Consider the following 12338-nt stretch of genomic DNA (forward strand, 5'->3'; position numbering starts at 1 on the left):
ACTGCGCCCGGCCTTGTATTTTTAATAGAGATGGAGTTTCACCATGTTGGCCAGCCTGGTCTTGAACTCCTGACCTCAAATGATCCACCCGCCTCGGCCTCCCAAAGTGCTGAGATTACAGGTGTGAGCCACTGCTCCCAGCCTTGCGGTAACTTTTTATTACGAATGTATTGAGACATTACTAACCTAGGTCAGTCATGTTTCATCCCTACCCATTGTCTCTTAAGCTTTGAGTCCACTGGATTATTTTGAAGCAAATTCTAGACATTGCATCAGTTTATCCACAAACATTTTAGTGTGTATCTTTAAGTTGGTTTTGTTTTTTGTTTTTGAGATGGGGTCTCGCTTTGTTGCCCAGGCTTGGAGTGCAGTAGTGCAATCATAGCTCACTGCTGCTTCGAATTCCTGGTCTCAAGGGATCCTCCCTCCTCAGCCTCTCAAGTAACTGTGACTACAGGCACATGCCACCTTGCCAGCTCTTCTTGTCTTGTCTTTTTATTCTTTGTTTTTTTTTTTTTTTTTGAGACAGAGTCTCACCATCTTGCTATCTTGCCCAGGCTAGTCCTAAACTCCAGGGCTTAAGTTATCTTTCTACCTCAGCCTCCTAAAGTGCTGGGATTACAGGCCAGCACTTTAGGAGGTGCTGGATGAGCCATCGCACCCAGCCAAGTCATAGGTTTTTTTGCTTGTTTGTTTTTTGAGACAGAGTCTAACTCTGTCACCCAAGCTGGAGTGCAGTGGCATGATTTCAGCTCCGTGCAGTCTCTACCAATTGGGCTTAGAGGTGATCCTCCCACCTCAACCTCCCAAGTAGCTGGGACTAAAGGTGTACGCCACCATACCTGGCTAATTTTTGTATTTTTTTGTAGAGACAGGGTTCTGAATTCCTGAGCTCAAGCAGTCTGCCCGCCTTGGCTCCCAAGGTGCCAGGATTACAAGCATGAGCCACTGCACTCAACCCTCATAGTTTTAATGACGGTTTTTCCCTTTGTTTTTGTCTTCTTCATATCCAGCTTGTCTTGTATTTTTTTCCCCACGATCTGAATTTTGCTGACTGTATCCCTGTGTTGATATTTAAAGTAGACTTCTGTCCCCTGTAATCTTTGTAAACTGATAGTAGATAATGAAGGCTTGATAAGATTGGGTTTTGTTTTTTTTTCCCCAGTGTTTCACAAATGTATGTACTTTCAGTGAGGAGTCATGTAATGCAATCAGTCTTTTTCCTGATAGGAGTAGTCAGTGAGTTCCTAGATGTTTTATCTATCCAGGAGATAATATTTCCCTTTAGCGCCTTAATTTTTTTAGTGTGTTTTTTAGCAGCCATTGATGATAATTGTCTAGCCCAAGATCAATTACTTCCTTAGGGGTTGCAAAATGGTGACATTCTTTTCCTTTCATCCCTTCTTCAATTATTACCTGGAATATTTTTATAAAGAAAAACTTTCCCGTATCCAGCTGTTTGGTTACCCTGAGGTATAGCTTTCTTAGGAAAAGTAATTTAAAATGTTAATCATTTCCCTTTTTAAGGCAGTCTTCAAAATAATGAGTTGGTTTTCTATTATCCTCCAAAGGTAACCAATGAGGTGGTTTTTTTGTTGTTGATTCTTATTATCAGTATAAACTTATAGATTTTTTTTTTTATTTTTTATTTTTTGGAGACAAGGTCTGGCTCTGTTACCTAGGCTGGAGTGCAGTGGGATGATCTGGGCATACTGCAGCCTCAACTTCCCTAGCTAAGGCAATCCCCCCACCTCAGCCTCCCAAGTAGCTGGGACTACAGGCAAGCACCACCGTGCCTGGCTTAATTTTTGTATATTTTGTAGAGACAGGGTTTCACCATGTTGCCCAAGCTGGTGTTGAACTCCTGAGCTCAAGCAGTCTGCCTGTGTCAGCCTCACAAAGTGGTGGGACTACAGCATGAGCCACCATGGCAGGCCAGAATCACAATAAACTTATAAATTAACTTGAGAAGAAATGATTGATGTCTTCATGATGTTGAGCCTTCCTATTCAAGAACAAAGTATACCTTCAGTAGCATAGTAAAGTTTATCCTTGGCTGGATGCAGTGGCTGACGCCTATAATCCCAACTCTTTGGGAGGCGGAGGTGGGCAGATCACCTGAGGTCAGGAGTTCGAGACCAGCCTGGCCAACATGGTGAAACCCCATCTCTACTAAAAATACAAAAAAAAAAAGTATTAACTGGGTGTGGTGCGCACCTGTAGTCCCAGCTACTCTGGAGGCTGAGGTAGGAGAATCGCTTGAACCCGGGAGGCAGAGTGCAGTGAGTCAAGATTGCACCACTGCACTCCAGCTTGGGTGACCAAGTGAGACTCTGTCTCAAAGAAAATAAATAAATAAAAGTAAAGTTTATCTTTAAGGTTTTGTACATTTTTTTCAGTGTATGCCTTAGGTAGGTTCTTTTTTAATGTTAGTGTAACCCAGGGACTTCTCTTTCATTGCATCTTCTAAGTCATTACTTATGAAGTACCATATATGAAGGCTATTGCTGTCTATATGTTAGTTTTTACCCTGCTCCTTTACTAAATTCCAATCCTTTGAGGTGTTGGATAAAAATATTTTTAACATTTTTCAAATGACAGGCAGAGTCAAGGGGTCAAGGGCTTGGTTTCTTTTCTTCCCCTCCTGTCCCCTACCCTCCCCTTTTTTGAGACAGGGTCTCACTTCTTCGCCCAGGCTGGAGTGCAGTGGTGCAATTATGGCTCACTGCGGCATCTACCTCCCTGGCTGAAACGTTCCTCCCACCTCAGCCTCCTGAGTAGCTGGGACCGTAGATGCACAGCACCACGGCTGGCTAATATTTTTGTATTTTTTTGTGGAGACAGGGTCTCCCCATGTTGCCCAGGGTGGTCCCAAACTCATGAGCTCAAGCAGTCCGCTCGCCCTGGCCTCCTGAAGTGCAGGGATTATAAGCGTGAGCCACTGCACCTGGCCTGGAGATCATGTTTTAACATGAGAATTGGTGGAGACAAACACATGATATCTAAATAATAGCACCATAGTATACTTGACTAGCTTTTTAATTATTTTTTAAATATGCAGGAAGGTAATAAGTAACAAAGTAATAATAGTGAATAGTTTTAAGCTCAGTTAGCATAATCGGACAAACTTTCATTTGATAAAAGTGATAATTAGTTTTCAGTGGCTTTTTTGTCTACCAAAAGGAGGTGCTTTTTAAATACGTGCATCCAAGATAAAATATAAAAAAATTTTAAGGTTTGCTTTTCTACATAGATAAAATAATATGTAACTAGCTCTCCCAAATTTCAGCAACAGTCAGTGAATGTTTAGCCACAAATTTGCAGTTAATTATATAATCAGTTCTTAGGATTTTATGAACAAGTTCTATATTCTTTGTGCCTTATACCTAGTTGTAAGCAGTCATTCCACAATTATTTTCCTGAAGTGGCTTGGTTAATGCCACACCAGAAACAGGTCACAGACAATAGTGCTGTAAGAAATGTGTGAGGAAAGAGGCACATGGGAAGTAGCTAGCTCGTGCTGGAGGAACTGGAAAAAAACCTCACGTGGGAGATGACAGTTGAGCTGAATTCTTAACTAGAGTTGTAACAGGGAGAGGCCCTTACATGCAGACCACCTGTGTGGATTAAGATAAGACATAAAGTCATCTTTTAAAAGAACTATTATTTAGAAACCTGGTATATGCTACATGGTGCTGTGTTATACTGGGTTTGAGAAAGAATGGGAAGTGTTACAAGGATTCAGTGGTTGGAAATTAAGGAAGATAGAAAGTTAGTGTTGGATCTGTTTTGGCTCTTTGGTCATGCTTTTGTTTTTCTCAAAATGAATGCAGTGCCCGTCCCAGAAAATACCATATGAGAAGCGATTTCATAATGCTGTGAGAGTCTGTTACAGGGACTTGATCAAGTCTGAGGGCCATGAGAGAAAGTCCCTCTGAGGAAGTTGCTTTCAAGCTGACACCTGAAGGATTAGGCAGAATTATCCCAGCTGGGATTTGGGAACTGGTGTTTGAGGCTGAGGACTAGCATGCATGATAGGAAAACAACCCAGAGTGGCAGAAGTGGGAGTGGTATGAGATGGCATCAGAGACACAGATGCAGGGTCAAATCATTCAGAGCCTCCTAGACCATGTGAACGCATGTATTATGCTGTGGAGATACTGTTTAATAGGCAGTCTGCTTTTTTTTCTGCAGTACCAAATATGCCCCAACAGCGGCAAGACCAGCATCATCAGAGTGCCATGATGCACCCAGCGTCAGCAGCGGGCCCACCAATTGCAGCCACCCCACCAGCTTACTCCACGCAATATGTTGCCTACAGTCCTCAGCAGTTCCCAAATCAGCCCCTTGTTCAGCATGTGCCACATTATCAGTCTCAGGTAAGGCTGGTAGGGCCTAAATCTTAATTTTTGTACCATATAAAAAAACTTTTAATATGGTAAAGGGATTTTCCTTTATAATTTTTGCTTTTGTGTGATGGTAGGGTAGATAGCTAAGGACTTGGGGACCCTTTTTAATATATATTCAAAGGTTACTGATCATTGTAAGAGGTTCAGAGGAAACAGCCAAGAAAGATTTGAGAGTTTACAGCTGTTTCTGGAAATCTGGAAACGATGGAGTTAAAAATCTTAACTAAAGTCTGCTTGGCTCTATTGGCAGTGTTAATGTTCTTTCTTTATTTTTTGTTTGAACACAGCATCCTCATGTCTATAGTCCTGTAATACAGGGTAATGCTAGAATGATGGCACCACCAACACATGCCCAGCCTGGTTTAGTATCTTCTTCAGCAACTCAGTACGGGGCTCATGAGCAGACGCATGCGATGTATGGTAGGAAGCACTTTGTTTGTCTCTTCCAGTGTGTGTGACTCTTCTTAATTTAAGTTTCTGAAAACACTCTAAGAATAACCTGACCTTTTATGACATTGAGGGTCAGGAATCTGAAGGAAAAGATGAACCCATTTCTTTGCTTGACTTGCTTTATAACTTTTGGCAAATAGTTTCTACTTCTGTACCTGGTCTTCAGATGTCTCTCCTGCTTTAACTAAAATGTACTGATGTATATAATGGCAAAGCATCTTTGTGGAGAAAGGTACCTTTCTTCTCTTCCTCATCAGTATTATGCTTTGGTATATCCTGCCTATGACATGCAAGAGAATTTTATAATAATAAAAGCATAAAGGTGTTCTCCAGCATGAAAACATTTTGCTTCACTACTTGATCTGAGGGTCACTGGCATTACATATTTTTTTTGCTATTTGTTATAACGATAATACTATGTTTCTACATCATGCTGTATTTTAAGTGGTTGAATATTATGTAATATTAGATATATTTTAGACATGAGTCACACTTTAAATATAACCAATGTGAACAGAATGCTGAAATGAAAATGAGAAGTATTTTATGTAAAACTAAGCGTATTTATATGAGAATAATAAGCAAAAAAACCCATCTTCGTTTTGTGACTAAACAGAGAAATTTGTGTAGATCAACTTAGCAGCTGTCTAAAGTACCAAAATAATAGATTTTTCACTGTTGATAATTTAAAATAAAATGTCCATTTGTATATCTTATGATACAGAATTAATGGATTGCTTCAAATGTTTTTCAGAATATGCTTTTAAATAGTACTGATTTCATTAAGATGTTTTGTTCTGAATATTTCTGAGAACTCCTGTAGTGTCGTTTAGTTTTCCTATTTGCATTTTTGGTTGTTTGGAGTAGGCAATAATTTTGGTTTATTCATACAGTTGAAAAGTGTACTGCTATGAGAATGAGATTATGGTTACATGTGACTACATGGACATTTCATTTTTAAAACGTCTTCAAATTTTTTGAAATACTAAGAATATAAAATTTTTATTTTTTAAGTTTAGATGTCCTGAACGAGTATGTCTAGGCAAAATTGAGTTATTTAAGAATTTACAGGCTGGGCGCAGTGGCTCACGCCTGTAATCCCAGCACTTTGGGAGGCCAAGGCCAGCGGATCATGAGGTCAGGAGATCGAGACCAGCCTGGCTAACATGGTGAAACCCCATCTCTACTAAAAATCCAAAAAATTGGCCAGGTGTGGTGGCACGTGCCTGTAGTCCCGGCTACTTGGGAGGCTGAGGCAGCAGAATTGCTTGAACCCGGGAGGCAGAGGTTGCAGTGAGCCGAGATCGCGCCACTGCACTCTAGCCTGAGCGACAGAGTGAGACTCCGTCTCAAAAAATAAAAAAAAGAATTTACAGATTTCTAGCAAACCCTCTTCTTGAGACATTACTACTTTTCATACCACCTCTGTCCTTTTTGAAGAATAAAAGTTTTAACATTCCGTAAGTTAATGAGAATAGGACTTGGGCAGCAGCCATCATCCTTCCTGTCACCTGTAACCCACAGCTTATGCTTTCTCCCTGGAGGTTCTTGTCTGCCACAAAGGCTCACTGCTGATAGGAATTTGTATATGATCAAAGGTGTTTAGTTTTATAAAACAGTTAAGTACAGTCTTAATTTTCCACATTATCACTTTCAATTTTGTATTGTGGATTATGCATTTTAAATAAAAAATTGTGTGATTGCTACATTTTGGAAAACATTTTTTTCAAGAAGCCCATCCGTAATTTAATTGTAAAAGATACTGACAAACTGACTTGGTTTATTATTTTGGTTATGACCCCCTGTCATTTGCTTGTCTTTAGTTGTCTTAACCGGGACTGAATATGCGTGCAAAGGCACGATTGATTTATCACGCTGGCTTTTATGCAACTTGTATATATTTTAACAATTTTCCAGTTTGCTAAAGGCTGAGGTTAAAAGTTCATTATGATTGTTTATACATTTCTGGTGAATACATCATGATTTAACAAGTGGAAAGAACATCTCTTTCCTTCCATTTTCTGGCATACTCCCCTTGGAATCAGATCTGAAACTTTTAAGCTAAAATTTCCATTGCATTTGGAGAGTAGTTATTTGTGTACCCATGCTTTTGAGACATTGTAGCAATAATACTGTAATGTTGTGCAGAATCTTTCTCCTCATTGTGTTCATTCACTACCAACATCTGGCTTCATCTTTTGGATGGATGTTCACTGGTTTTGAAACAGCCTATAGGGTAAATACTGTGTTTGAGGTACAGATGATTTTCATAACTACTTCCTAGAACATGTCCATTTGAAGAGCAGTGGGGCCTTAGACCCCAAAGTCCATTTATGTGTGGACAAATAGGAAATGTTGCAAACAAAACAAAGCACTAGATCTAATGTCCAGTGAAATCTGGAATGAACTAGTCATTAGAGCCAGTTCTTTCATGCCAGGAGAAAGTTACTCAGCCAAATCTGAACTACTCTCCTGCAGTTTACACCGGTGATGTTTAATTGCTGTCTGTATGGAGGCAGGCTAGGAGCAAGGCTGTGGACTTGTGATTGTCACTAGTTAATCAAGATTCCCTTTGTGGTGCTTAAGACCCTAAAAAGGACATTAGGAGCTGGGCATGGTGGCTCACACCTGTAATTCAAGCACTTGGGGAGACTGAAGTGGAGGATCACTTAGCCCAGGTGTTCAAGACCAGTCTAGGCAAGATGGCGAGATCCCATCTTTACCAAAAAAAAAAAAAAAAAGCCCAGTCATGGTGGCACGTGCCTGTAGTCCCATCTACACAGGAAGCTGAGATGGGAGGATCACTTGAGTCCAGGACTTTGAGGCTACAGTGAGCTATGATGGCACCACTGTAATCCAGCCTGGGTGACAGAGCAAGACCCTGTCTCTATTTAAAAAAAGAAAACATTAGAAAGAATTGTTTTGTTCTGTGCCATCATAAGCCATAATTTAATCTGCTTAAGCACGTTCTTCATTAAATCTTCAGTGATTTATTTGAATTATTAGACTTTCAAAGCCTTATTATATCAAATATAAACAAAATTTGAAGTACATTCTTATAAACTACAGCAAACTTACATAGAAGTGTTAATTTTATACTCATCTTCCCTGAACAATTTATATTTTATAAATATATTAAATATATTGTCATACATTTTCTCAGAGGAACCAAATACTTTGAGTATGAATTGTGCTTTTCTTTTTAAGCTACATCCTATCTAGGTTTTTAAAACATTTAATGCAAACAGAATAACATGCACCCAGATGTTGGTGACAATTTTATGTCATCTTTTCTCATTCATTAATTGTTATGGCCATAGCCAAAGGCATTGAAAACATAGGACCACTAATGACTGCAAAATGAAATCCTGATTATTGTTTTTAAATTTTTAGTATGTTTAATACAAATATGCTAACATTACTGGACAGTTAAATTGATAAAATAGGAGAATTATTTTATTACATTCTAAAAAAGTATTGACCTTGTTCCCTTTCTAGCTATCTTAGAAAGGGCTTTTGTCAAAAACCTTATCTCTTCGATGTCTCTTTTTTTGAGACGGAGTCTCTCCTTATCGCCCAGGCTGGAGTGCAGTGGCGTGATCTCGGCTCACTGCAATCTCCGCCTCCTGGGTTCATGCCATTCTCCTGCCTCAGCCTCCCAAGTAGCTGGGACTACAGGCACCCGCCACCACTCCCGGCTAATTTTTTGTATTTTATTTAGTAGAGATGGGGTTTCACTGTGTTAGCCAGGATGGTCTCGATCTCCTGACCTCGTGATCCGCCCACCTCGGCCTCCCAAAGTGCTGGGATTACAGGTGTGAGCCACTGTGCCCAGCCTCTTTTTTTTTTTTAATTTTTGAGACGGAATCTCCCTCTGTTGCCCAGGCTGGAGTGCAATGGCGCGATCTCGGCTCCCCCCAACCTCCGCCTCCTGGGTTCAAGCAGTTCTCCTGCCTCAGCCTCCTTAGTAGCTGGGACTACAGGTGCCCACCACCACACCTGGCTAATTTTTGTATTTTTAGTAGAGACAGGGTTTCACCATGTTGGTCAAGCTGGTCTTGAACTCCCGACCTCAGGTGATCCACCCGCCTCAGCCTCCCAAAGTGCTGGGATTACAGGCACGAGCCACTGCGCCCGGCCTCTTTGATGTCTCTTAATCTAACTTCCATCATTGCCTCTACCCCATCCCTTCTAAGAAGTTACTTTAATTTTTTTTCCTCTCACATCTACTTTTTTTTTTTTTTTGAGGCAGTCTCACTCTGTCGTCGCCCATTCTGAAGTGCAGCGGTGCGATCTCAGCTCACTGCAACCTCTGCCTCCCAGGTTCAAGCGATTTTTCTGCCTCAGCCTCCCGAGTAGGTGGGACTACAGGTGTGCACCACCACGACCGGACAATTTTTGTATTTTTAGTAGAGACGGGGTTTCACCGTCTTGGCCAGGCTGGTCTCGAACTTCTGACCTTGTGATTTGTCTGCCTAGACTTCCCAAAGTGCTGGAATTACAGATGTGAGCCACTGCGCCCAGCCTCACATCTACTCTTCTGATCCATCTAATTTTGTTTTATGGCGATGCTTTTACCTTTCAGAAGCAGTAATAATACAACTTTTCCGACTAACTAGAGCCATTAGGAAGGATTAGATCCAGAATCCTTTTTTGGTTTGTTTTTGGTAGTTCAATGCAGATAAGTAAGAAAATACAGTAAGTTAAAAAAAAAAAAAAAAAATGAAAAGCATCCATAATCCTTCCACCTGACAACTGCCTTTTAACATTTTGATGTGTATCCTTCCAGGTGTATTTAAATATACTCAAATACCCTACCCCTTTATGTAGACATGTTTTTATAAGAAATAATATTCATGTTTATATTCTTGCTATGATCCTAAATTTTTGGATCCATTACTAGATAATCCTTCAGGATAATGACATTTCCATTAGTAATGTTTTGCAAAATTGTGTGTCTATTGAATTAAACTTGTAAAATATTGTTTTATTTTGGTACATGATTTATATCAAGATTGTTCAGTAGAATGCCATGTTGGTCTTTTTATTAGATAATGATTTTATTCCTTTCACTTTTAAGCAAGTCAGCATGACAACTTGACACCTAAGTACAGAAGAACAGTGTCTTTCGGTTTAGTCCTTTCTTTTAAAATTCTGTAGCAATGTTTAAAGTGCTTGTCATCTCTTATAAAAATGAATTATGCATGAATACAAAAAGAAATTACTAATATGTCAACCTTTCCAGAAAATTCGGAAAATGCACACCTCAAAAGGCTAATTTACCTTTCTATTTCCCAAATTCAGCATGTCCCAAATTACCATACAACAAGGAGACAAGCCCTTCTTTCTACTTTGCCAGTGAGTTGGGTTTTTTATACTAATTTTTACTTGTACAGTAAAACACTTTTTAAAGGATACATGTTAAGGGAGTAGACTTGTTGAACAATATTTTCCTTGTGCCAGTCAAATTATTAAAAGTATTTATATATATAAATAATTCAGTTTTTAAAATGGAAATAATCCAGTTTAAGAAGGCTGGAGTTAATGAAAAATGGAGTTGTTTCAGAAATCAATTTTTGCATACCAAGCAAATGTGACTGGGAGATGCCTAATATTTTCCTTGTTCAGAGAAACTTTTCCTAAACAGCTTTATACACACACACGCACACACACACACACACACACCAAGCCACAAACTTGGTATAAACTTAAAATGTTTGTTTATATTCTGATAAGAAAAAATTTATGCCTACCAGGATTTTTAATTGAATAGGATTGATGAAATACTAAGAGAAAAACTTTTCAGTCCTCTGCATGGCTAAAGGTTTAAAATATTCAGGAAGGGCCGGGCACGGTGGCTCACACCTGTAATCCCAGTGCTTTGGGAGGCTGAGGTGGGTGGATCATCTGAGGTCAGCAGTTCAAGACCAGCCTAACCAACATGGTAAAACTCCATCTCTACTAAAAAATACAAAAATCAGCCATGCATGGTGGCATGCGCCTGTAATCTCAGCTACTAGGGAGGCTGAGGCAGGAGAACTGCTTGAACTTGGGAGGCAGAGGTTGCAGTGAGCCGAGGTCGTGCCACTCCACTCCAGCCTGGGTGGCAGAGTGAGATTCTGTCTCAAAAAATAAAATATTCAGGAAGCAGACCCCTCAGGATATCTTGAGGTTAAGCAAGAGATCATGACCTCTCAGGTCATTATCTTGGACAGCCTAGGTCCCCTCTCCCCACCTGGCAAAAAGTACAAAAATGATTGCTCCTTCATGGAGAAAGTCTGGGCGGAGCTTGCTTTTGGAAATGAACTTGTAAGGTACATTTTTCCTATTTGTAGGGCAATTTGTAAAAATAAGGGCCGGACACGGTGGCTCACGCCTGTAATCCCAGCACTTTGGGAGGCTGAGGTGGGTGGATTGCTTGAGGCCAGGAGTTCAAGAATAGCCTCGCCAACATGGTGAAACCCTATCTCTACCAAAAGCATGGTGGTGCGCACCTGTAGTCCCAGCTACTTCGGAGGCTGAGGCACAAGATTTCCATGAACCCTGGAGGCGGAGGTTGCAGTGAGCCGAGATTGCACCACTGCACTCAGGCCTGGGCAACAGAGAGATACTCTGTCTCAAAATAAAAAATAAAAATAAGGCTAGTCTTGGATTTTGGTATTTAAATAGGAAGGAGTACTAATATTTGTAGAAATCCTTTAGAAATTTGTGCCATTAATATTGTCACCTTGTATGAAATGTTGTGTTCTAGAGGATATTAAGGATTCAAATTTTATGTTAGGCACATTTTGAGTTACTTTGGGGTGACTCAATGTCTGACTCTACTAAATGCCATATTAGCATTTAAAATGCATTTGACCTTAAATCTTTGTTAATTATGCCATGACTTGGTATCCAAAAATAAGCTGATACATACATACATATGTGTGTATATAGATATGTATATGTGTATATATATATTATTTATTTGGTGCTAGGAAATGTTAAATTTAATCCTTTAATAGATGCTCTTTAAAAAGGAGTCTTGCTGTATGTATATACTATTAAAGGAGAAATTATGTCTGTGATTGTAGTGTGTAAAAGATAGTAGGTGATTTTATTATATACTCAATTTGAGGTCTCAAATGTAGTTATCCTCACCATCTTACTGTCTCTGTTAGTAGTTTGGTGTCGTTTTCCTGGTAAGTAGCTAAAAGGTCCTTGATCATTACACCTAAGCCTTAATTGCCTTAGCACAACTTCCCCTAAAAGGGAGTATCAGCACTTTTTAAAAGAAACTAACAGTTGGGCTGCTAATTTAATCTGCTGCTTCATTTTCCCCTGTTCTAAGCCATTTTGTTATGGTTTGGTCAAGTTGCCTTTTATTCCCCTTTTAGAGTTTTCAACTTTCCTTCACTTCCCTTTTTCTGAATTTAACATCAGATTTACAAGTTGGAATATTTTGTTTTGTTTTATAAGTTTTGCAATGCTGGTGATCTC

At 39.7% G+C, this 12338-nt stretch overlaps 1 protein-coding gene across 14 annotated transcripts in view; it reads left to right on the forward strand.

Moving 5' to 3' along the window:
• ATXN2 (ataxin 2) overlaps positions 1 to 12338 on the forward strand; it is a 150947-nt gene that overhangs the window by 128403 nt on the left and 10206 nt on the right. For 11 of the 14 annotated variants that reach the window (XM_032168671.2, XM_032168661.2, XM_032168662.2 and 8 more), the window contains 3 exons: positions 4195 to 4379; positions 4697 to 4829; positions 10164 to 10217. In XM_032168671.2, coding sequence (XP_032024562.1) covers positions 4195 to 4379; positions 4697 to 4829; positions 10164 to 10217 — 372 coding nt within the window. The remainder of the gene's footprint in view (positions 1 to 4194; positions 4380 to 4696; positions 4830 to 10163; positions 10218 to 12338) is intronic. The other 3 variants (XM_032168666.2, XM_032168672.2, XM_032168673.2) reach the window with 1 other exon arrangement.

The sequence above is a fragment of the Hylobates moloch genome, unplaced genomic scaffold (genome assembly GCF_009828535.3).
Source record: "Hylobates moloch isolate HMO894 unplaced genomic scaffold, HMol_V3 SCAFFOLD_12, whole genome shotgun sequence".
Taxonomy (NCBI): Eukaryota; Metazoa; Chordata; class Mammalia; order Primates; family Hylobatidae; genus Hylobates; species Hylobates moloch.